Here is a 27732-nt window from a genome sequence, read left to right on the forward strand (position 1 = left end):
TTGTCTATCACACAAGATAGTTCCAATTAGATTCAACGACATTAGGAAATTACTTGGTTGTCCCTACTTGCTATACTTATACACCAAGCACATATTTATTAGATCTATTTATCAGTGGCCAGATTTCAGCCTAAGGAAAAAAAATATGACAATCAAAAATTTAACATAATGCATATGTGCTAACTATATTTATAGTGGCTATCAGGTTGAATTTTTTCATTATCCTTGAGCTTTTTAAATCTAATCATTGTTCTAAAATAAAAATGTGAAGCCAAATTTTAGAAAACAATCAACCACTCATCTTATGGCAAGATAATTTTTAAAATGAAACGTTAAAAGCTATCATCTATGGGACCATCAAATGGCATCATGGTTACATCACTAGATTCCCACATGGCTAACTGTGGTTTAAATTTCCTATTTGGAGGCTTGAAACTCATGCCATGCACATGAGTGTGTGTGCCAAAAACCCTGAGACAAGAATGAAGAAGGAATTACAGCATGGCCATCCCCCCCCAGGGGGTAATTTCTCACCTTCTCTCTCTCTCTGTCTCTCTGGTGAGTGCACATAGTAAAAATCTCTCCAGAAAATTAAAAAAAAAAAAAAACCCTATCATCTAATTAATGCAAATGACTCTAAGTTTATCTATTTCCTGAGAGAAAGCAAAAGTGAGACATTGACAGCATCACTTCTGGCAGGGTCTCACCATGATACAAACCCTAACCTCTGAGCCTGCTAGCAACCAGGACCAAAGGCATTCATACTGACCCATGACATCAACCAGAGGTCTTCCCATATGGCCCCAGCGTAATGTAGATGTGCCCTAACAACCACACCACCTTGACTGGGCCTATATACATTTTTAAAACTGCTATTTTTAAAGATACTTACCAGTTGCACTGCTAAAAGTGTGCAGAGAACAGGGATCAGAAACTTCATTATGAAAGTATACATTAATTCATAATGCAAAACAAGGTGAAAGTCAAGCAGTCATTAAATAAGCATAACAATAAGTTGTATTCATATGTTTATATCTATGTTTTTAATAATTCTTATAGAGAGCAAGAAAGAGACTAACTGGAACTTTGCTCTCTCTCTAATAAAAACAAACAAGTGAATGGAAACTGAACAAAACGTATAAGACAATTACATGCAAATATTGAAAAACAAGTGACTAAATTTGTTCTTTGAGAGAAGGAAAACAAACAAGGGCCCATGTTATTCTTGACTTTAAACATGGAGGACTTTCTGGACCCAAACTAAGTAAACCATTGCAGTCTCACTGAGTTGAACAAAGCAAGGTCAGAGTTTATAAAGGTTAAGTTACTAGAATTTGCAAGACATACAATCAGAGAAGAGGCAGTTATGGCAAAGAAAACCTCCAGAAACCTCCATAGATATCCTCTGTTGGGTCTCCTGATGAATATTAAATCACAAATGCATGAAGAAAAACTTCTCAAAGCCTGGAAAGAAATATCAGAAGTATTGGAAGCTAAAATATACAGAGCTCACACAATTTGAGAAATATTTGTATTCTTCTATTAAAAAATTACTTTTTAAACTTATTTACATATAATCACATATCTCTCTATAGTGTACAACATTTATTTTTCCAGCACAAATACCATTCATATAGTCAAAGCAAAGATATTACTATATATATTATCATCAGAAAATAACTTCTCACTTTTTGTCAATTAAACGATCTTTTACTTTTTGTCTTCCCCTTTCCCCTTTCTCCTCCCTTCCACAGTAAACTTTTTTTTCATTTTTTATTAATTGACTAAAGATCTTTTTTTTTTGGAGGGGGGAGATGTTTTTACCATAGGGTGCATGCACTAGCCAGAAAGAAAGAGAGACAGAGATACAGAAAGCAAGAAATCACCCCCTCCCAGGAGGGATGGCCACACCACAATCCCTTCTCCTCCATTCTCCTCTCAGGATCTTGGGTGCGTATGCACACGCACCAAGCATGAGTTTAAGCCACCGGGTCTGGGACTCAAGCCACAGTCGACTACATGAGAGTCCAGTGACATAGCCATTACGCCAACTGCTGGGCTCCTTGAGTAAAGATTTTAATTAAGCTAAAAATATGAACAAAACTAAAATCTAGTGACCAGTGCACTGTGGTTTTCTTGTGAAACATTTTTTTTTCTCTCTCCATATCATACCTTTTACTAAAGAGAGGTATAAACTAACTTATTTGGAAAAAAAATTTAGTATCAATTTGGTCTGTTATTTGCACAAAGCCCCATAAGAATTTAATTTCTGATGTAAGGCATCAGATACTATTGTTTATTGACCTTATGCAGATAATGATTCTGCCACAAAATAAGAATGCTCACCATTATTTTCCAATTGCAGACTAGTCAGGAAGGGAGAAAAGTTTATATTTCAATTTAAGAAAAGAAAAATACTAACAAATTGTTGAACCTATCAATAACTCAAAAGAAAATAAAAATCTTTCGATCTGGAAGACAAAGTATAGGAAAATATCTGTGATGTTTTAGCCAAAAGTCTATTTCACCAGTTCAGTTCTATTTTACCACTTCAGTGTCATATAATTCATATAATTAACCTCTTCTTTTGTTTAATTTGCAGTGTTACGATGGTCTAATCTTTCTGTTTAAATCCTGGATGTTAACATTTAACATTATTATTGATATTTCCTACCATTGAATAGCACAGTAAAAAACTCTCATTGAATATCCAGTGTAGTCATTAGAAATACTGGAAAGTAGAGGTATCCAAACTAAAACAAACCTTAAAAATCAAATATAGGGGCAAGCAGGTGGCATGGTGGTTAAGGCGCTGGACTATCACATGGCTGACAGCAGCTTGAATCCATCACCTCATGGCTTGCTTTCTCATTTCCTTCTCTCTTAGTTTCTTTCTCCATCTGGCCAAATTAAAAATAACAATAATAATAACTAATAAAATTAAACAATTCGGATTTCCTCACAGTCATGAGGATTAAGCAATATACATAGAGCGATTTATCATATAAATTATTTAAAATTGAAGGAAGTTCAGTTCCTATTTGCTCCACAACTAATCTCTAAATCCTAAATCAGGGAATTACAGGCAGTCTTCTTTTATCTCTTAAAATATAGCATGAGGCTATTTCTGCTGATCTTTCAAGAAAAATATATGTTTTCTACAGATGAATTCTATCTTTTAAGAAAAGGAAAAATACTTCAGTCAAATTCAGTATAGATACACCCATATTCCACATAACATAATTTGAATAAAAGATTTGGTTCTATAAACATTAATCAAAATAAGATTATATAAAGCTTAATCTCACATAGGAAGACATTTATTGGTAATCTGGAAAACTAGATTGTGACCCATTTTGCCTTACATAAAGGAAAACCATAAAATAAAGACTTAAAATAAGAATGTCCCTGAAATTTACTTAGCCATTTGATGCATTTGATGCATTGGAACTATCTTGTCTATCACACAAGATAGTTCCAATTAGATTCAACGACATTAGGAAATTACTTGGTTGTCCCTACTTGCTATACTTATACACCAAGCACATATTTATTAGATCTATTTATCAGTGGCCAGATTTCAGCCTAAGGAAAAAAAATATGACAATCAAAAATTTAACATAATGCATATGTGCTAACTATATTTATAGTGGCTATCAGGTTGAATTTTTTCATTATCCTTGAGCTTTTTAAATCTAATCATTGTTCTAAAATAAAAATGTGAAGCCAAATTTTAGAAAACAATCAACCACTCATCTTATGGCAAGATAATTTTTAAAATGAAACGTTAAAAGCTATCATCTATGGGACCATCAAATGGCATCATGGTTACATCACTAGATTCCCACATGGCTAACTGTGGTTTAAATTTCCTATTTGGAGGCTTGAAACTCATGCCATGCACATGAGTGTGTGTGCCAAAAACCCTGAGACAAGAATGAAGAAGGAATTACAGCATGGCCATCCCCCCCCAGGGGGTAATTTCTCACCTTCTCTCTCTCTCTGTCTCTCTGGTGAGTGCACATAGTAAAAATCTCTCCAGAAAATTAAAAAAAAAAAAAAACCCTATCATCTAATTAATGCAAATGACTCTAAGTTTATCTATTTCCTGAGAGAAAGCAAAAGTGAGACATTGACAGCATCACTTCTGGCAGGGTCTCACCATGATACAAACCCTAACCTCTGAGCCTGCTAGCAACCAGGACCAAAGGCATTCATACTGACCCATGACATCAACCAGAGGTCTTCCCATATGGCCCCAGCGTAATGTAGATGTGCCCTAACAACCACACCACCTTGACTGGGCCTATATACATTTTTAAAACTGCTATTTTTAAAGATACTTACCAGTTGCACTGCTAAAAGTGTGCAGAGAACAGGGATCAGAAACTTCATTATGAAAGTATACATTAATTCATAATGCAAAACAAGGTGAAAGTCAAGCAGTCATTAAATAAGCATAACAATAAGTTGTATTCATATGTTTATATCTATGTTTTTAATAATTCTTATAGAGAGCAAGAAAGAGACTAACTGGAACTTTGCTCTCTCTCTAATAAAAACAAACAAGTGAATGGAAACTGAACAAAACGTATAAGACAATTACATGCAAATATTGAAAAACAAGTGACTAAATTTGTTCTTTGAGAGAAGGAAAACAAACAAGGGCCCATGTTATTCTTGACTTTAAACATGGAGGACTTTCTGGACCCAAACTAAGTAAACCATTGCAGTCTCACTGAGTTGAACAAAGCAAGGTCAGAGTTTATAAAGGTTAAGTTACTAGAATTTGCAAGACATACAATCAGAGAAGAGGCAGTTATGGCAAAGAAAACCTCCAGAAACCTCCATAGATATCCTCTGTTGGGTCTCCTGATGAATATTAAATCACAAATGCATGAAGAAAAACTTCTCAAAGCCTGGAAAGAAATATCAGAAGTATTGGAAGCTAAAATATACAGAGCTCACACAATTTGAGAAATATTTGTATTCTTCTATTAAAAAATTACTTTTTAAACTTATTTACATATAATCACATATCTCTCTATAGTGTACAACATTTATTTTTCCAGCACAAATACCATTCATATAGTCAAAGCAAAGATATTACTATATATATTATCATCAGAAAATAACTTCTCACTTTTTGTCAATTAAACGATCTTTTACTTTTTGTCTTCCCCTTTCCCCTTTCTCCTCCCTTCCACAGTAAACTTTTTTTTCATTTTTTATTAATTGACTAAAGATCTTTTTTTTTTGGAGGGGGGAGATGTTTTTACCATAGGGTGCATGCACTAGCCAGAAAGAAAGAGAGACAGAGATACAGAAAGCAAGAAATCACCCCCTCCCAGGAGGGATGGCCACACCACAATCCCTTCTCCTCCATTCTCCTCTCAGGATCTTGGGTGCGTATGCACACGCACCAAGCATGAGTTTAAGCCACCGGGTCTGGGACTCAAGCCACAGTCGACTACATGAGAGTCCAGTGACATAGCCATTACGCCAACTGCTGGGCTCCTTGAGTAAAGATTTTAATTAAGCTAAAAATATGAACAAAACTAAAATCTAGTGACCAGTGCACTGTGGTTTTCTTGTGAAACATTTTTTTTTCTCTCTCCATATCATACCTTTTACTAAAGAGAGGTATAAACTAACTTATTTGGAAAAAAAATTTAGTATCAATTTGGTCTGTTATTTGCACAAAGCCCCATAAGAATTTAATTTCTGATGTAAGGCATCAGATACTATTGTTTATTGACCTTATGCAGATAATGATTCTGCCACAAAATAAGAATGCTCACCATTATTTTCCAATTGCAGACTAGTCAGGAAGGGAGAAAAGTTTATATTTCAATTTAAGAAAAGAAAAATACTAACAAATTGTTGAACCTATCAATAACTCAAAAGAAAATAAAAATCTTTCGATCTGGAAGACAAAGTATAGGAAAATATCTGTGATGTTTTAGCCAAAAGTCTATTTCACCAGTTCAGTTCTATTTTACCACTTCAGTGTCATATAATTCATATAATTAACCTCTTCTTTGTTTTAATTTGCAGTGTTACGATGGTCTAATCTTTCTGTTTAAATCCTGGATGTTAACATTTAACATTATTATTGATATTTCCTACCATTGAATAGCACAGTAAAAAACTCTCATTGAATATCCAGTGTAGTCATTAGAAATACTGGAAAGTAGAGGTATCCAAACTAAAACAAACCTTAAAAATCAAATATAGGGGCAAGCAGGTGGCATGGTGGTTAAGGCGCTGGACTATCACATGGCTGACAGCAGCTTGAATCCATCACCTCATGGCTTGCTTTCTCATTTCCTTCTCTCTTAGTTTCTTTCTCCAAAACTCATGACACATTTTTTCACAGAAAAACATAGAAAAAAAAAAAAAAAGCAAGGGTACATGTACACATGCCCTGAATCTGGCTGACTGGGAAAGACTTCAGGGGAGAGAGAATGGATGACAGCATGAGATCCTGTTAAGGGTATTCATCTTTATCCCCTGTCTCTCTCTTATCTCCCCGCACTCTCTCTCTTTCATGATAAAAAAAAAAATCAATTGGTAGAAGCTGATATGCAAGTGGTTTAACTGCTTGCAAGAACAAGGTCTAATATTTTTACAGGAAAACAAAAAGTACACATCATTAAACACTGCAAGTTAGAGAGTACCACTAGGAGATACTGGAATCATACGGGAAGTTTGGATCTTGAACTGAACCCCCTGGCTATGCCCACAGATTCTGTAATCCAGGCCAACCAGAACACTGGAAGGAAAGAATTGCATGATGAGACCATGTCTTGAGTGCCTTTCTCTCTCTGTTTCTCAGGAAGTAAACTAAGCAGCTTCTTAAAATCAATCAATGTGATAAGAAACAGGAAAATGTTACCCATAAATATACCATTCATATAGTCAAAGCAAAGATATTACTATATATATTATCATCAGAAAATAACTTCTCACTTTTTGTCAATTAAACGATCTTTTACTTTTTGTCTTCCCCTTTCCCCTTTCTCCTCCCTTCCACAGTAAACTTTTTTTTCATTTTTTATTAATTGACTAAAGATCTTTTTTTTTTGGAGGGGGGAGATGTTTTTACCATAGGGTGCATGCACTAGCCAGAAAGAAAGAGAGACAGAGATACAGAAAGCAAGAAATCACCCCCTCCCAGGAGGGATGGCCACACCACAATCCCTTCTCCTCCATTCTCCTCTCAGGATCTTGGGTGCGTATGCACACGCACCAAGCATGAGTTTAAGCCACCGGGTCTGGGACTCAAGCCACAGTCGACTACATGAGAGTCCAGTGACATAGCCATTACGCCAACTGCTGGGCTCCTTGAGTAAAGATTTTAATTAAGCTAAAAATATGAACAAAACTAAAATCTAGTGACCAGTGCACTGTGGTTTTCTTGTGAAACATTTTTTTTTCTCTCTCCATATCATACCTTTTACTAAAGAGAGGTATAAACTAACTTATTTGGAAAAAAAATTTAGTATCAATTTGGTCTGTTATTTGCACAAAGCCCCATAAGAATTTAATTTCTGATGTAAGGCATCAGATACTATTGTTTATTGACCTTATGCAGATAATGATTCTGCCACAAAATAAGAATGCTCACCATTATTTTCCAATTGCAGACTAGTCAGGAAGGGAGAAAAGTTTATATTTCAATTTAAGAAAAGAAAAATACTAACAAATTGTTGAACCTATCAATAACTCAAAAGAAAATAAAAATCTTTCGATCTGGAAGACAAAGTATAGGAAAATATCTGTGATGTTTTAGCCAAAAGTCTATTTCACCAGTTCAGTTCTATTTTACCACTTCAGTGTCATATAATTCATATAATTAACCTCTTCTTTTGTTTAATTTGCAGTGTTACGATGGTCTAATCTTTCTGTTTAAATCCTGGATGTTAACATTTAACATTATTATTGATATTTCCTACCATTGAATAGCACAGTAAAAAACTCTCATTGAATATCCAGTGTAGTCATTAGAAATACTGGAAAGTAGAGGTATCCAAACTAAAACAAACCTTAAAAATCAAATATAGGGGCAAGCAGGTGGCATGGTGGTTAAGGCGCTGGACTATCACATGGCTGACAGCAGCTTGAATCCATCACCTCATGGCTTGCTTTCTCATTTCCTTCTCTCTTAGTTTCTTTCTCCATCTGGCCAAATTAAAAATAACAATAATAATAACTAATAAAATTAAACAATTCTAAAAAAAAAAAAAAAAAAGCAAGGGTACATGTACACATGCCCTGAATCTGGCTGACTGGGAAAGACTTCAGGGGAGAGAGAATGGATGACAGCATGAGATCCTGTTAAGGGTATTCATCTTTATCCCCTGTCTCTCTCTTATCTCCCCGCACTCTCTCTCTTTCATGATAAAAAAAAAAATCAATTGGTAGAAGCTGATATGCAAGTGGTTTAACTGCTTGCAAGAACAAGGTCTAATATTTTTACAGGAAAACAAAAAGTACACATCATTAAACACTGCAAGTTAGAGAGTACCACTAGGAGATACTGGAATCATACGGGAAGTTTGGATCTTGAACTGAACCCCCTGGCTATGCCCACAGATTCTGTAATCCAGGCCAACCAGAACACTGGAAGGAAAGAATTGCATGATGAGACCATGTCTTGAGTGCCTTTCTCTCTCTGTTTCTCAGGAAGTAAACTAAGCAGCTTCTTAAAATCAATCAATGTGATAAGAAACAGGAAAATGTTACCCATAAATAAGCAAAACTAAAATCAAAAATCAAATAAAATGGCACCACAATGGACAGAGACAATGTAATTAATAGTCAAATGCACTTAAGTGAATGTGTATTTTGTGTTTCCAAAATGGAGAAAATGAGCAGAAAAATAATGGTTAAAAATTAATGAAAACTATAATCCAAGAAGTTTCATGAATTTCAAACAGAATAGATGAGGGGAAAAAGAAAAAAACTCATCAAGACACATAATAATCACATTATTGAAAACTAGTGATAAACAGGAAATCTTAAAAGCAGCTAGGAAAAAAACACACATTAGGTACAGAGGAAAAAATGTAGACTGATAGAAATTTGTTATTATTAGAAACAGAAGAAGCCAGAAGACTTTGAAAACCTTTGAACTGCTAAAAGAAAAACAGAATGTTTCAACATAATTAATAGTTAATTAAATCAATCAAAAATGAAAAATAAATGAAACCTGACCTGATTTTCCATGAGCAGACTATAGGAAATTATAGAATTATCACATGAAAGAAAAAAAAAAGATAGCAAATGAAAATTCAGATCAGCACAAAGGAATGAAGAACACCAGAAATGGTAAATACGTGAGTAAACTTAAAAGATTTTTGCCTTGTTTCAAATGTCTTCCAAAAAAAGTTAGAGTGTTAACAGTAGAAATTGTATCAACAAATTTCTAGGTTTTATAACATATTTGCAAGGAGAAAGTATGACAATGATAGCACAAAAACTTTGAGGGGGAGGAACAAGCAGATGGTGTAAATGGACTTGCACATAGTCGACCACAGTTTGAGTCCCAGACATAGTGACTTGAAAAACACTGGGGACATGAGTGTGCATATCCAAAATCTCAAGAGAAGAATGGAGTAGAAGGGACTATCGTATGGCCACCCCTCTGGAAAATGATTACTTACTTTCCCTTTCTCCATCTCTCCCCAGCATGTGTGTGTGCCTTATGGCAAAAATCCAAAAGTAAAAAACAACAACAACTAAAATGCTAAAATAAGAACGTGTAGAAAACAAGCAGCAAGATGGTAGATTTAGAAAGATTTTGACTTTCCCCATATCAATACAAATGATGCAAGCACTTTCTATGAAATGTTTAAATTATATTTTCATTACTTTACTTGCTGGAATGTGTATGTGCTCTCCAGAGATAGACAGAGAGCAAAAGATAGGGAACAGGGAAACACTCCCCAGTGAGGGCTTGGTCATGCCACAATTCCTTCTTCATTCATACATCCAGTTGGGATTCTGGACACAAACATATATATTCATACTTAGCATGTTTTTGAGCCGCTGGGTTTGGGATTCAATCTGCAGTTGCTCATGTGGAATCTGGCTCCCTTAACCACTAGGCCATAGGGGTAGCCCAAAATTGTCTGTATTTTAAAAAGCAAGATCAATCATATGCCTTTTAAAAGAAAGCACTGAAAATATCTGGATACAAGTAAAAGAAAAACATGGAAAAAGATGTGTATACAAACACCAATCATGAGACAATCTGAGGAGCATATTTTCAGACAAACAGACTTTAGGACAAGAACTATTGCCAAAGAGAAATTGATAAACACGACAATCTTAAATGTGTAGGCACTCAATGACAGACCTTTAAATATGTGAAGCAAGAACTGAAAGGAGAAATAAATTTACAAGATAAATCCACAATTATAGTTTGCAATTTTAACACCAGTATTTCTGTGTTTTACTGAACAAATAGACCCAAAAAAATTAAGATATGAAGATACAAAGACTTGAATAGTACTATCAGCTAAACTGGACATGTAACATTATCAGTTAACTTGACATATTGACAATTATAGAATACCTGAAGAATGTACATTCTAATGTGCATGGAATTTTACCAAGACAGACCATATGCTGGGCCACAAAACAAGTTCCAGTGAATTTAAAAGTGTAAAACTATAGACTGTTTCTCTAGCCACTATAAAAAAACTATAAATCAGTAACAAAAGGAGGAAGAATGAGAGAGAGATTTAGAGGAGAAAGAAAAAGAGTAGGTATAGAAGGAAGAGGAGTGGGTAGGAGAGGTGGGGAGGCCAGGAAAGGGGAATGGAAGGGAAGAGAAGAGTTTAATAGATATTTAGAAAGTTCCCAAATATTTGAAAATCAAACAGCATACTTCTTTTTTTTTAATTTTTTTTTCATTTCATTTTCTTCCATACATTCAATCACATTATTTGTCTTACAAAATGAATATTTCAACTGGTGAACATTTCTCCCTAGTACTGTTGATAAAACTACAAAATATCTTCAACAGATAATACCACACCTCTTTGTGCCATTAATGCTTTTCCTCCCTGTCCCTCCCCCAAATGTCCTTCCTCAGACCCTCCTCTGGTATTTGGTATTTACACCTATATACTGTGTTTCTATATCCTTTAGACAATTAGTTTCGGTCATAGAGTGCAGACACTGGGTATATATTAAGTGAGGACATACAATGCCTCTCCTTCATAGCATGGCTTGCTTCACTCAGCAGTAAGTCTTCCATAATCATCCAGTTCCTGTCAAAAGCCAGAGGGTTTTGTTGTTTTTTATGGATGAATAGTATTCCATTGAGTATATGTGCCACAGTTATTCTAACCATTCATCAGTTCGTGGGCATTTGGGTTGTTTCCATGACTTAGCAATCGTGAAAAGTGCCACAATAAACATTGATGTGCAAGCACTTTTCCGATTAAGTATTCTTCTGTCCTTTGTGTAGATACCAAGGAGTAGGATTGTTGGATCATATGGTAGTTCTATTTGTAGATTTTTGAGGAATCTCCAAATTGTTCTCCACAGTGGTTGGACCAATATACATTCCCACCAGCGGTGTAAGAGAGTTCCCTTTTCACCACACTCCCACCAGCACTTATCATTTTTTTTTTTTAATCTTAGACATTCTGACTGGGGTTAGGTGATATCTCATTGTTGTGTTGATCTGCATTTCTCTTACAATGAGGAATGTAGAGCATTTTTTCATATGCCTTTTAGCTATTTGTCATCTTTAGAGATTTTTTTTTTAACTCATTCTCCCATCTTTTAATAGGATTGATTTAATTCATGCTACAAAGAAGAAATCTTATGGAAAATCAGAAAATATTTTTATCTTTATGAAAATAAAGAAGAAATGTATCGAAATCTGTAGCTGGTAGTTCAAATAGTGTTTAAAAAGAAACCTGCTTTATTAAGTAAAAGAAATGATCTTAAATTAATATCTAAACTTAAATCTTAAGAATTTAGTAAAAGCCAAGAAAATCAAACCTAAACTACATAGATGGAAAGAAATATGAGAGATAAGAGGCAAAGTAATAAAAGAGGAAACAAATGATAGAGAAAGTTATTAGAATTGAATTCTAGATTTTTTAAAAGACCAATAAGGGGCCAGCACTTAGCATAACGTTTACGTCTCTGGACTCCTACGTAGTTGACTGCAGTTTTGAGTCCTGGACCGAACAGTTTGAAACTCACACTGAGTGTGTGCATGTGTGCATGCCCAAAATCCTGAGAGGAGAATGGAGGAGAAAGGATTATGGCATAAATAAATAAATGAAGTAATTAATTAAATAATGATGGTGAGTAAAATTTAAAAAGTAAATGATTATAGCAAATTTGATAATTTATGTAAAATGATATGCATTCAGTGATATAAGTTCAAAATTCCTTTAATGATATAAATTACCCAAACTGAAATAAGCAAAATAGAATCTTGAACAATAATAAACATTGAGTCATTGGATCTCATAAAAATTAATAACTTCTGCTCTTCAAAGGAATGGGCAAATAATAGACTGGAAGAAAGTATTCTTGATACTTACATATAAAGTGGGTTTGCATTCAAATATATCAAGAATTTCTACAACTCCATAATAAGACATTTTTAATGTTTTTTTTTTAATGAGCCAAGTTTTTGAAAAGTCACTTAATAGAAGATATATGAATGGTGGGGCATGTGTGCATGCCCAAAATCCTGAGGCTGGATTCCCATGTAGTCGACTGCGGTTCGCGTGCCAGACCCAGTGGCTTAAAACTCACGCTGGCACGTGTGCATGCATGCCCAAGATCCCGAAAGGGGAATGGAGGAGAAGGGATTGCGGCGTGGCCATCCCCCCTGGGGGGTGATTTCTCGCTTTCTATCTCTCTGTCTCTCTCTGTCTGTCGGCAAGTGCACGCGCCCTGTAGTGAAAACCTCTCCAAAATAAAATATATATGAATGGTCAATAAGTACATAAGAGGTTATTCATCATTAGAGAACTGAAAATTAGGACCTTACCAAGATGATATACATTCACTACAATGACTAAAATTAAATAGCTTGGAACCAGCAAATGTCATAATGGTTATGTCAATGGACTCTCGCATGGTCAACTGTGGTTCAATTCCCAGACCCCGCAGCTTAAAACTCACGTACGTGTCCAAAATCCAGAGAGGAGAAGGAATTGTGGCATGGCCATCCCCCCATGCCCGGGGGTGAGGGGTGATTTCTCTCTGCCTCTCTGGCAAATGCACACACCTTATAGCAAAAATGTCTCCCTAAAAGAAAAAAAAATTAAATGGCTCAACAAATTTAAACATGTTTAAGACAGAGTTTTCGTCAAGTGAACATTACAGTAGTTTTATTGTAAGTGGTTGGCCTATCTGATCCAAACTTTATAATGTAAAACAAAAAAACAAAAAAAAAGAATTAAAGATTTGTAATACCAAATGTTGGAGATGATATGAAACAACTGGTACAATCTTATACACTACTGGTGAGACTGTAAAATAATACAAAACTTTGGGAAACATTTTGGCAGTTTCTTATCAAAGTAAACATACCACACAACTCAGCAGTAACACTCTTAGGAATTTAAAAGGAAAACAGAAACATACGCCCATACAAAGACTTGTACACAAATGTTCATAACAGTTAAAAATTTGAAACAGTGAAGTTTCCATCAACAGAAGAGATAAACAAATTATGGTATAGCCATATGATGCAAATCAATTCAGCAATTAAAAATAAATTCTGATAAACATAACAGAACGACTCTCAAAAATATTTTCCTTAGCAAAAAACAAAAAAAAAGAGCCACACCCAAGAGAATATGTACATTATGATTCCATTCATAGAAAATCTTAGAAAACTCAAATTAACCTATGATCACATAAGGAGCTCTGTGGATGTCTAAGGTTGGAATTGAGTGACTCAGGCATCCAAGGTCACAAAGAAAACTTAGGTGATAGAAGTGTTTTAAATCTTAATTATTTAAGAGTTATACACATTTATCAAAGCTAATTGAAATATACACTTAAATGGATTCATCTAGGGCCAGTAGGTGACATGAAGTTTAAGACAGTGGAATCTCACGTGGCTGAGCACAGTTTGAGTCTCGAACCTGGCGGCTTAAAAATCATACCGGGTGTGTATGTGTGTGCACTCAAAATCCTAGTTAGTGAATAAAGAAGATACGGCAGTGTGGCCATCCCTCCTGAGGAGTGATTTCTCACTTTCTCCCTCTCTCTCTCTTTCTACAATGAGCTCATGTGCCCTATGATGAAAATAAATAAATAAATAAATATTCATCTAAGTATGTATAAATTATATATCAATACAATTTATTTTTAAGTTACAGTATTTTAAAAAATTATCATAGAAAAGCAAAAGGTATTTGTTCTATCAGCATATTTTAGCTAATACTCAATAACAAACCACATTTATCCATTTGGTCAACCGACAAGATTTTGCATATGATGTGCCAAAGGAAGTTTTACAATATGCCTGTTTTATCTTCTGTAATATCTAAATCTAAAGCAAACCATTCTGATAAAATAAGATCTCCCTGCCTAAAAAAACATAAATAAAATACTGAGCCAAGTGGAGAAACGCTTATATATCAAGCAAAATCTGCCAGCTTGTTTTTGACTGGTATCTGATGCCAGTTGCTGGGCATTAAGTAAATAATGTATAGAGTATACAATAATTTTGTTCTCTCTAGCTTCTATACTTTAGCTTAGTTTGCTTCCTAATGCATATTTTTACAAGTACCTTCATTTTCATTTAAATATCATAAGCACAGAATTTACCTAGAACCATTTAAATTAGCCATTCATATATTCAACTATGTACTTATAAAAGATTTGTCTACCATGACAAATTGGTTGGTGGGAAATGCCTTTATATGACCCAAACTAACATTTTTGTTCATTGTTACAACAACATGGAGATTAAAAACCACAGTATTTATTAAAAACTAAATAATTTTTTCCTGACCTTTCCTTTGCAGTTTAGGTAAAAACGACTGACACTGATTATGTGCACTCACGGTGAATCTATTTGCTCAGTACTTGATAGGTGCTTCATAATATAACAAACATTTCTAAGGTTGCACTTAGGATGAGTAAAATATCGAGTCTTCAGGGACCAGCAGTTAGTGTAATGGCTATGTTGCTGGACTCCCACGTAGTCAACCGTGGTTCGAGTCCTGGACCCAGTAGCTTAAACTCACACCAGACGCGTGTGCGTGTGTGCCCAAGATCCCAAGAGGAGAATGGAGGAGAAGGGATTGCGGCGTGGCCATGCAAAAAAATTTAGAGAGAGAGAGAGAGAGAGGAGAGAGAGAGAGAGAGAGTCTTCAAAAAGTTCATGGGAAATGCACAATATAAAAAATAATAATAAGCATGGTTTTCAAAATGTTTACACCAAAATAAACTTGTACTTCAGTTTCACTTTTCCACTAGCTCTTTGAAGGTCTCTTGTATTTCTCCCATAAACTTCATTAGATCACAGGAATCCATTTCTGGCAAATATCTCTTGCTTTCTTCTTAATACACTATTTACTTAAATTAAAAACAACTTGGTGGGGCAGACTGTATTGTGATGCTCTATGAGACAGTTCTACATGTGACAGGTTACAGATCAAGATGGTGAATCGCCCTGGGTACACTGGCCATGCTTGTTTGTGACCCACAATCCAGGGCTAGCTGAATGCTAGAGGTGGATTCTGACAGCAAGACTCTATTGAGGATGCTGTTTCTCTCTCTCTCCCTCTATCTCAAGAAATACATAAACTTGAAAAAACTAGAAACAATTTACCTCTTTCTGGGGAAACTAAACAGCTGGTCTACCTTACTGAGGATTAATGTCTCTAACACATTTCCAATTCAGCCGTATCATATATGTCTTATATTTGTAGCTAGTTCTAGAGAAACAGACCAGATAGATTATAGGTGATAGATAAATATAAGTAGGTAGATAGATATAGATAGATATTTAGATAATAGAGATAATAGATAGATACAGATAGAGGATAGATAGATGTGGTTTTACTTATAGATTTAGGCATAGAGAAAGAGATTTATTATAAAGTATTGACTCACATAGTTATGGAGGTTGACTAGTCCACAAACTGGAGGCCCACAAAGCCAAAGTATAGCTTTAGTCTGAGTCCAAGTCCAAGTCTGAAGGCGGGAGAGGACTAAAGATCTTAGCTCAAAGACTGGCAGACAGAGAGAACAAATTTCCCCATACACCACCTTTTTATTCTATTCAGGCCTTTAGTGTATTGAATAAGGCCACCTTCAGGAAGGAGTGGAGTCTACTTTATTTGTCCACTAATTCAACTGTTAACCTCATTCAGAAACACCTCACAGACATACCCAGAAAAATGTTTAACCAAATATCTGGGTACACTGTGTCCTAGTATGCATTCACTTTAGAATTATTAGAAGCTGAATTTCAAATATAAAAGAGGAAAAGAGACAGAGTTTAAAGAGCTTCTCCACATAGAAGAAAGAACAAAAGTGTAATCTATTTTTCTTAGAAAAATAAAACTATATGCAAGTACTAAGTCAGAGATATGATTCTCATGAAAAGATACAATGAATGTGAATTAGAAGAGATTAAAAATTATATACAAATTTGCATGCTAAGGAAACTATGGGTTCCTTAAAACAAATGCTCATCCCTTACCAAATTCAAAGCATGCAAACTGATACTAAAATTTATCATAAACTTTTGCTACTAGAATATTACATTTGAGACTGAGCAACAGAGGTAAGTCACAACTCAGAAAATGATACTTCAGTTCAGTTAAAAAAAAAATTAGGGGCCAGAAGGTGGTAAAGGCCCTGGATCCCAGATGGTTACTCATGGTTTCAGTCCCAGTTCCAGACGCTTAAAAGTCTCACCAGGAAAAATTTTTAAAAAGTGTCTGGCAAAAAAAAAAAAAAAAAAAAAAAAAAACACGTCTCAAATTCTTTGACACCCACCCTTTAAAATACTCACCAAGAAAAATTTTTAAAAAGGGGTTGGCAAAAAAAAAAAAAAAAAAAAAAAGTCACGTCAATAATGCGCATGCCCAAAATGTTTAGAGGAGAAAGGAGGAGAAGGGCTTGCAGAATGGCCATCCCCCCCATGGAGTGATTTCTCACTTTTCCTCTCACAGTATCTCTGTTTCTCTCCTCCTCTAGTGAGCATACCACATCTCTCTTTCTCTCTCTCTCTCTTTCTCTCTCTCTCTCTCCTCCCCCCCTCTCTCTCTCACACACACACAAAATCTAAAAGATGTTCTTGTTACATGAAGATTTATTTTTCAAGAAAACATGTACATAGACCTATAACATAATTTCTTATTACAAAGAAAATAGTTAATTCCAAATACATTTTTATCTCTAGTTTATGTTCCTGGTCACAACCTAATATTACAAACAATCTGAGTTTTGACTTTAATTTAGGATCTGTGACAAATGTGGATAATTTCCCTTCATAGCTTTATCATTAAAATAATAAAAATTTAAAGCACTATTAGTTAAACTTTTTGCCCCCAGTGATAAATTCTCACAACTGTATTAAAATCATCAAAATCTGGATACTCAATATTCTGACAAGATATAATATGCCCACATGCAGTATCCCCCCATAACTTTGTTTTTTATCCATCTAGCACTAATGTATGCAAGCATTTTCGGGAATGTATCTGCAATTATCCAAAGACTGTACTCGGGAACTGCCAGGTACCACATGCAGATGCTGCGAGTAAAAGAGTTCATTCGCTTTCACCAAATCCCTAACCCTCTGAGGCAACGACTTGAAGAGTATTTCCAGCACGCCTGGACTTACACCAATGGCATTGACATGAACATGGTATGTATTTCTGTTTTCCAAAACAGAAATGCCTCAGGCATTATAGCTATAGCCAAAATGGAAAGGCAGTCTCACCAGCTTTGAACCCCTTGCTTTTGTTTTCTTCTCTCAAATGTTTATTTTCTCCCTTGGAGATAGTCTTTCATTCTCAATTCATGGCATTGCATGGTGCTATATCTAGTTATACTGTGTGGCAAAGGCATTATAACGTGATGCAAACTGATATAACTGTGTAGCAGATTTCCCACTTCCAGGTAGAAAGAGCATTGCTTTAGCTGTGAGTTGGGTTTTCACTGTATGACCTAGTTGCCAGCAACCCCCCAAAAAATAGTTGGACCCATGTGCAGTGAGATTGGACAAGTAAACAGGAACAATTATGGTGCCCTCAAACAGAGATCTAAGGTTCACACACTTTAAAAGTAAGCCATTTTGAAATTTGGAGTAGAAATTAGGGAGCTTATATATGTCATAAGCATTTTATGATAGGAAGTTTTGTGTTCCTAAGAACAATTTTTTTCTATATTTAAAATAAATAATTATATGCCCTTTTGCTATACCTGGTTTAATGCCTCTTTCCTTTCAAGGGGGATGTATGGAATCCTTTACATCTTTTAAGCAAATTCAATATCAACAATCACTTGTCATAACCTCCCCTATCCTGTGTCACTGCTCAAAAATTAACACAATTAATAGTATTAACATAATCAAAAGAGTGTTTTCATTATTAGGAGAATGGTCCACATTTTTTTGTCTTGCAGTTTGCACATCAAGACTGATTGCTACAGGCAAACTATACAACAAATCCAAATTCCATAACATATCATAAAGCTCATAAAACAAGATTAAAAACATGGTGCTTTCCCATCTGGCTACTCCTCCACTGGGCAAGGACTTTTTCTGAGAATTCTTCAGAAAACAAAATTTCTCACATTTAATTACATCAATTGTATAATGCCGTTTTTGTGTGAGTCTGTCATTTAGATTGATTTTTTTTCTAGCCAGTAATGTTCTAACAACAACAAAAAAAAAGATTCAACATCAGCTGTATTGTGTAGAAAACATTGCAAATATTGCCCAGTTTAAGAGATATATTTATATATGGATAAGTTTAGCATCACTGTGCGTGATTTATTTGAGAAGCAGGACATGCCTTTGTAAAAGTTTTCATTTGAAGAGCTAGTCAAATTAGTGCATTTCATCTAACATTATAGCTGAACTCTTTTGAGTTCTTTCATATCATCCAAAATTTCTTGTGGAAAATCCATTTTATAAATTAATCTCTCCAAGGGAACACATTAATCTCACGAGAAGAAGCACCTACATAGTGATCACTTTCATATAGTTTGTTAGTATTATCATTTAGCGGCAGTATCAGTTTTCAACTACTATGGGGAATTGCTACTGCTGGGTTGGCTGAAGCAGTGTCAAGAAATTTTAATCAAAATACATGCCACTCAATTTTGTTGTTCCATACTGCCAGATTATTTCAATTAACGGTAGTAAAACAATTTATTTTACCTCCCTTCTTCATATAACTCTAGTTTCGTGACCATTTTTTTTTTGTGGTAAAGTCTATTTTGTGACAACTATTGACCTTTCATTGTTTGACTCATTTACCTATGAATATGGTTTATATACCACTTGCCTATTTACAATGTACTTATGAAAGATTTATCTCTTTCCTGTCTGCTTCACACCTTAATACATGGAATCACAACACCCACCGGTAAGAACAGGAGGTATTTATATCCAATTTAATTATCGTGTAAATTGTGGAGAACACCCTTGTTATCTGTCAGGTTTAGAGCTTGTTAAATGATTTCCAGTGTTAGTTCTGATCTTTTTTTGCATGATACAACAGAGGAAATACAAAGCAAGAAATTGGGGAAGATAACCTGGGTGAGGCCAAGTAGAGACTAGAAATCCTCCACTTTGACAATGACTTGACCTCTAATAATATTTTTATACAGTTTCCCACTTCCCATAAAAAAAATCACTTCTCTGATCCTATCCCCGCTCTGGTAAAGGTTATGGGTATACGGTTTGCATTAGATAATTGTCATAAAGAAAATGTCATTCTCTTTCATCATCCTCTATTTTCATGATGTAGGTGCTTTTCTTTCCTCTCATCTGCATGCCCGTATTACATGATCCTGGAGTGTGTGAGCTCTAAACCATGTGCCGCTAAGTCTTGCATGTGGTTTTGAGAGCTTGACTTTGCACGAACTTCTGTATGTACACAGTGTCTACATTTCTCATGTTGTGCCTGCAAAGTAAGTAAAAAAATCAAAGTGCAGAATAACTCTGGAAACTTGGCAAATGGAAGATGCTTGGTTATTAAGCACGATATGAAAAGCAAGTTGATTAGAGAAATGCAACTGACTATTGAGAGGTTAAAAAAAGTTGTTTATTTTTAACCTCCTTAAACCCATTGTTAAAATTTGTCTTATCAGTTTATTGTTAACTAGATTATAAATTAATGGCAGTTTAAAATAATTTAAATTTACTTATTGTGATACACAAAAATACATCAAACTGTTGTATTTTGCATCAGCATTCCATGTTATGATTTCCTTTAAGTATAATCTTAAATATAATTTTTCATGAAACATTTCAGGTCATTTTTACTGTTCAGCCATATCCAAGTAAGGTACAAGATTTCCAATTACATTGTATTAACCGACCTAAAATGGTTTTTTATGGCCTAAAATATTTGATTGTTTGATAGGCCACAAAAATAGGGAAGAATTGATGTAAAAACTATAGCCATATTCCTTAATTCTGTATAGTTTGCTTTTTGTGGAAAAGTTATTGCCAGAATGTTTCAGAATTAAAAGCATTCTGGGAAAAATGATGGACTCCCTTTTAGTTAAACCAAATGGTTCAGAGTACAAAAGAAAAAAAAAAAGAGCCAAGATAATGAAGCTAGTGAAATAAATGTTCTTTTGAATCTGATTTCAGACTTAGAAAAAGTAAAAATTATCTCAAAGGTATGCACATTAATTCGGGAAAACCCTTCCTCCTCTAACCTGCAGAAGTTTGACTAGTTAAAAATAGATACTTCTTCAGTTTAGGATTGATGACATCTTGAGGAACTTGACCCAGTCTGAAACTTTCTGAAGTTAGCCACAGTTTTAGTCATAACACGGCCAAGATAATGAAATTCATCTTCTATGTCAGTGTAGAATAAAGTGGCCTCCATCACACACAACAGCCTGATTTGAATAAAGAGGTGCCCTGATAACCACCGGCCATGTCATTCTGGGTGGAGGGAAATGCTTCATTTAAGACAATCCACTCTATAGCTTACTTTTAGGTCATTGGGAAAGACATGACATATTTTTCTGTTTTCCTATGCAAAAGCATCACGACTTTCCTGACAACCCAATATACTGACATGAAGGAAAAGCCATTATGAACATTTAAAGGAGAATTTATTTCTTTCCTAAAAATACCACCCCACCAGGTAATGTCTGAATAATATTAAAAAAATATGTATATACAGAACAAAGATTCAAAAGTCTCAAGCCCTAACTTTCAATCTGCCACTAACCTTGGACAAGTCGTTTAACCTCTTTATAATTTCATTATACTTGTCATTTTCAGATATTTTTAAAGCACCAGAACTCAAATATGCTAAGTGTGTAGAACCAGTGTGATATTTTGTTTTATTTTGCTTTTGGATGGAGATTCTATCCTATCTGCTGCTCACCTTCTAACTGCCTGTGGTGGAATCTCCAAGTCTCCTCTATGGAACATCTGATTCTGCATGGAGCATTATTCAAAACACACTGGACTAGATGGGTGGGTAGCAGATAACTGGAGTCCATTTCAAAAGTAAAGGCACTTATTTGGGAGCGTACAGGTGGTATTAGACAGGTAATCTAGAAACAACTGCATTTATTTTACTTGAGGAAGAAAGAGAAACAACTGAGTTTGGGGGTTTCATTTTGTTTTTGTTTGTTGATGGCCTGAGGCATTAATGGAAGATATTTTTAGAGACAGAAACAGAAAGTAGTCAGAATAGGAGCCTAGAAAGAGGGATATGTTCTTCAGCTGGGTAGATAGAAAAGAATGCTTTAAAACAGACAGAAAAGAGGGCGTGGTGGCGCCCGCCCTATGGCAAAAAACAGAAAAGAAAAGCGGAAAGATGAAGGCATCAGGCGTAAGAGAGAAAAAGCTTGACAATATTTGCACTACATGGTCCAGTCTCCCAGGTCAAGCAGAGATTGGATGAATTCCTGAGGAAAGAGAAGGTACAGGATAGGAGTGGAACTGAAGGGGAGAGTTTTGGGAGATTTTTATGAAAAATCTGTCTAGAAAGCTAAAAGTACTTAAAATCACAGTATGATATTGAACAACACAGCATGCATTTGTAACTACCCAACAAACAAAGCAAAGCAAAGTAGAAAAGACAGTAATAAAGAATGGGATTTTGTTTAATAGAAAATCTTATTCCTTGTGGCTGAAGTGATTTCTAAGGAGTTTAGTTAACATTTGATTTCCTTTACTTTCACAACTCTTTTCTAGTTTTTCTGTTATCTGTCAGAGTAGCTTCCTCTACTAACACCAACTTATCGTGTAACCATGGTCTCACTCCTTTCTATCAAAAACTTCATTTTGTATCCACTCTCTGCACTTATTTAAATGATATCATTTGTGCCAGACCTTTATATTCAAATCATGGAGTGTTTGATACATCATAGTGAAATGTAATGGTCAGTTCTTTCAGTTATGCTCAGTTCAGCAACCCAGATAAAAACAATCTTGCAACAATAAACACTGAGAAGTATAAAAGCACAATTTACAAATTAGTGTAGCTTATCGTCACCATATTTTTTAAAAAATAAAAAGCACTGACAAATTTAATCCCTTTTTACTATTTACTTATTTACTTATGGAGATATTTTTTGCTATACATTATGTGCACTCACTGGAGAGACAGAGAAACAGAAAGCGAGAAATTAACCCCCCCCAGGGGGGATTGTCACACTGCAATACCGTCTCCTCCGTTCTCCTCTCAGGATTTTGGACGTGCATACACATATGCCTGTCATGAGTTTCAAGCCTCCATATCTTGCACTCAAACCATGGTCGGCCATGTGAGAGTCCAGTGATGTAACCATTTCACCATCTGCTGGTCCCTAATCCCTTTTCATTATTGTTGTGACCCTTATTATAACATTTTTTTCAAATTTATTATATTTTATAACATATTATTTATTATTGTATAATATGTCTTTATGAAAAATGTTTTTTCAAAACATGTATACAGTGTGTGATAGCCAATAGAGAATATTAACATAATACATAATTTTCAACAAAAAACCTTACATTTTTGTGTCTATTTGCATGGCTCTCCCATCCCCTATCTCACAATCTACACTGCTCCCATAGTTTCTGGTACCTACACTCATCCTCTCTAATACTGTCTTTGCATCTTTCAGCTTCTGCCATAGAATGTAATAATACACCCAGGCTAGTGATCATAAAGCTCTCAAAAATATCACGGAGAACAATAAATACCATCTGGATCCCTTCGAATGGGCAGTATGGAAGTAGATGTCAAGTGTCTTTGGGTCACAAGCATTGTATGCTTAGTCATCTTACAAAAGTGATGATAGTCACTTCACCCTTATCTCCAAATACCATCAAAAAGGACTTATTTACAGCTGGCATCATGCTATTTCCAAACAAAGTGAGTTCTTCATCAGTGGACTCTAATCTTTAGCAATTCCTGAGCCCAGAGAAATGACAGCATGTCCTGGAGTGTCCCATCTGATAAATAGTCTTTGCAGGAACCCCATACTGAGGAGGTGAATATGCTTCTGTGCCTCCATGTCTCCATTTATTGTAATATTCCTCACAGTAGAAGAATCTAAACAATATCTCACTTTCTTTTTCTTTTTTTTTTTTTCCATTTTCTTGCTATAGGCTTTATGCACTCACCAGAGAGAAAGTGAGAAATCACCACCCATGAAAGATGGCCATGTCTTCTCCTCCATCTTCTTCTTGGGATTTTTGGCATGTATACACATGCTTCTGGCATGTTTTCCAAGCTGCTGAATCCAGAACTTAAACTGCAAAGTCAGTCATGTGAGATTCAGTGACCTTAAACACCATTCCATGGGCAGGCCCTCACATTGTTTTTAACTCCTTAAAATAATGGCCCTATTGAAACAGGACTCTAGAAGTGCAATTTCTTACATTAAAGGGGATGATAAGTTTCAAAATACTTTTTGAGGAGCCAGCTCGTGATTTAGTGGTTAAAGCCGATGGATCCCACATGGCCAGCTGCATATACAGTTCCAGTCCCAGACCCAGTGACTTGAAAAACACTCATAATGCATCTGCATATGTGTCCAAAATTCCAAAAGGAAAAGAGATTGTGGAGTAGCCATTTCTCATGGACATGTTTTCTCACTTTCTCTTTCTCTTCTACTCTCTCACTGTTTCTCTCTGACAAGAATATGTGCCCTTTAGCAAAAAAAAAAAAAGAAAAAAAAAACCTTTCTTTAGGAGCACAGAAGAAATACAAACTCAATTTCATTAGAGATAGATCACTTTATAATCAACTGAGGTGAATCCAATAATAATGATTAGAGAGATCATCAAAGTTCAGGGGAACCAGCAGTTAGTGTAATGGCTATGTCACTGGACTCCCATGTAGTCGACCACCGCGGTTCGCGTCCCAGACCTGGTGGCTTAAAACTCATACCGGGCGCATGTGCATGCGTGCCCAAGATCCCGAGAGGAGAATGGAGGAGAAGGGATTGCGGCGTGACCATCCCCCCTGGGGAGTGATTTCTCGCTTTCTGTCTCTATGTCTCTCTCTGTCTGTCTGGCGAGCGCACTCGCCCTATAGCGAAAATCTCTCAAAAAAAAAAAATTAAGTTCAGTTACAAAACATTCTTTGGAAATAGGATTTTAAGTCTCTTAAATAAATTTAAGAGTAACAGCATTTCTCAATCTAATAGAATTAAGCCATCCTCAATTTTCCCTAAAAAAATAAATAAATAAAAATAAAGCCCAATGTTTTCTTCCATGAAAGACATACCAGAGACTGGGAAGTTTTAGTAGAAATGGATATATAAATGTTCCACTGAATATGTCAAATTTTTCATCTTTTATTTTCTAAGGATGAAAATAAGCAGTATTACGTTGGTGCAAAAGTAATTGTGGTTTTGCATTGTTGCAATTTTACATGTAATATTGGATACATTCTTAAATAAATGTGGTTATGTTATACATCATTTTAATGCAATTCTCACTTTTTATTTTTGCTAATGACTTATTACTCGCTGTTTATTTTATGTGTATTTTAGACTGTGGAAATGATGTTAGACAAAAACCAAATTCAAGCAATTTTCTTATTCGAGTTCAAAATGAGTCATAAGGCAGCAGTGACAACACACAGAGAGCATCAATGATACATTTGGCCCAAGAACCCTACTGAAGTACAGTGAAGTGGTGGTTCGAGAAGTTTGCAAGGGAGACAAGAGGCTTGAAGATGAGGACTGCAGTGGCCAGCCACCCGAAGCTGACCACAACCAGCTGAGAGCGTTCGCCGAAGCTGATCCTCTACCAACTACACTAGAAGTTGCCAAAGAACACAACATCGCCATTCTACTGTGATTATTTGGCAGCTGAAGCAAATTGGAAAAGTGAAAAAGCCTGATAAGTGGGGGTCTCGTGAGCCGACAGGAAAAAAAAAAAAATTCTTGTTTGGAAGTGTCATCTTCTCCTAGGCAACAACAATGAACAATTTCTGGATCGGATTGTGACATGTGATTAAAAGTGGGTTTTATGTGCCAATTGGCAGTGAACATCTCAGTAATGGACCAAGAAGAAACTTTAAAGCACTTCCTAAACTCAGCCAAAAAAAAAAGGTCATAGTCAGTGTTTGGTAGGGTCTAATCCACTAACATTTTCTGAATCCCAGTGAGCCATCATATCTGATAAGTATGCTTGGCAGATCAAGGAGATGCACTGAAAACTGCAGCTCCTGCAGCCAGCACTGGTCAGCAGAAAGGACCCAATTCTTCTCCATCACGATACCCGACTGCAAGACACACAACCAGCTCTTCAAAAGCTGAGCTCATTGTGCTATGGAGTTTTGCCTCACCCACCACATTCACCTGATTTCTCGCCAACCGACTACCACTTCTTCAAGTAGCTCAACAACTTTTTGCAGGGAAAACACTTCCAACATCAGCAGATTAAAGAAGATCCTTTCTAAGAGTTCATTGAATCGCAAAGCACAGGTTTTTACACCATAGGAATAAACAAACTTATTTCTCCTTGGCAAAAGTGTGTTGATTGTAATGGTCCCTATTTTGATTAATAAAGATGTCTTTGAGTCTAGTTATAATGATTTAAAATCCACAGTCCCAAACCACAATTGCTTTTGCACCAACCTAATAGTTCATCCAGCACAATTACATGCACTCTGAAGACAGCAGTAACTCAAGAAAAAAATGAAATATATTTTGATTATTTTTCTTTGTTTAGTTACATTGCTGTCCATATGTTTGAAGATAAATGTGGATGGAGTAAACATGTAATGATTGTATATGTCATGCCATATATGCCTAAGAAACCTCTTTTAGTGTGCACCTTGTGCTTCTCTTGGCCAGGTGGCTCACTCTCAGCAGAACGCTGCTCATTTTAGAGACAATCTAATGAGAACCTTCCTTATTGTGAGGAGGGGAGTTCATCACCTCTAGTGATGTATTTGTAACATGCTGGAGCAATGAGAAATGATTTCTGTATTTGCACTCTCTACAGCAACCTTTATAGATCAGTATGCTGTACAACTCACACAAAACTAAAAGATGTCTGTTGTTAGGATACTTACCACAGTGTGAAAATAAGCCAAAGACTCACTCTACATAGGAAGAGTTACTTTATTTTAATCATAGAAGTTCATCCCTAGCCATCATGTGGTTCTGTACTGTGAATCACAATAAGTGGATGCTAGAAAAAAAGGGAACTAAGTGGTGTTTTCCATGGTGGCGCTTTAGCCCAGAGCCTAACTCTAATTTTATCTGCTCTATTTGTGTTGCTATTCTTAATACTTAGCAGCAGGTAACACCAGCACTGAGGTCAAAGAATGATAATAAAGCAATTCCCATTGACTAGATATCTGAAGAACCAGAGGGTAAAAAGATGTCAGGAAAAAAAAATCTATTTGGAGCACACTTTCACAAGCAGGGCTGATAAAAGGGAAACAAAAGCATATGGTCTGGCCTAGAGTAAAATAATCAGAGATGGAGACATTTTTGGAGTAAAGGAATAGCAGAGGTGTGTGGATAGTGGTCACAACAAAGAAAAGCAGGGGAAGCATCTTACCATATCAAACGAAAAAAGAACTATCACTTCATATTTCATCATCCTTAAACATGAGAATAGAATTAGGTGGAACTTTAAATTAATACATTGGTTTATTCCCTTTCCTTTCATGCTTACCCATTTTAGCATGCAGAATTGGGATCTATAAATATTTTCAGTAGTATTATTAAACAATAAATGGTTCTTAAGAGAACCATTTTACCCCTTTATATTAGCAATTATTTTTTAAAGTTTATTTATTTATTTTCATGAGAGATAAGAGAGAGAGAGAGAAAGAGAGAGAGAGAAGTACTCTCAAACAGTCTCATGTCTGGTTCCTCTTCCCCTTCAGCCTTTCCCAGCCGGTCAGAATCCTGGCCCTGCACATGACTTAGCATGCACAAATTGATCTGGGAACTGATCTTCCACATGGATTCTAGCATCATACAGCATTGTGCTATGGGGTTGAATTTGTGCCATATCAAAACTCTTGTAAAATTAACTTCTAGTTAGTTGGT

The 27732-nt window shown here is 35.5% G+C and overlaps 1 protein-coding gene across 1 annotated transcript in view; it reads left to right on the forward strand.

Annotated features, from left to right (window-relative positions):
* KCNH7 (potassium voltage-gated channel subfamily H member 7) overlaps window positions 1-27732 on the forward strand; it is a 213049-nt gene that overhangs the window by 133911 nt on the left and 51406 nt on the right. The window contains exon 8 of the mRNA XM_027776500.1: window positions 17685-17884. Within this exon, the coding sequence (XP_027632301.1) occupies window positions 17685-17884 (200 nt within the window). The remainder of the gene's footprint in view (window positions 1-17684; window positions 17885-27732) is intronic.

This window comes from Tupaia chinensis, unplaced genomic scaffold (genome assembly GCF_000334495.1).
Source record: "Tupaia chinensis unplaced genomic scaffold, TupChi_1.0 Scaffold000674_2, whole genome shotgun sequence".
Classification (NCBI taxonomy): domain Eukaryota; kingdom Metazoa; phylum Chordata; class Mammalia; order Scandentia; family Tupaiidae; genus Tupaia; species Tupaia belangeri.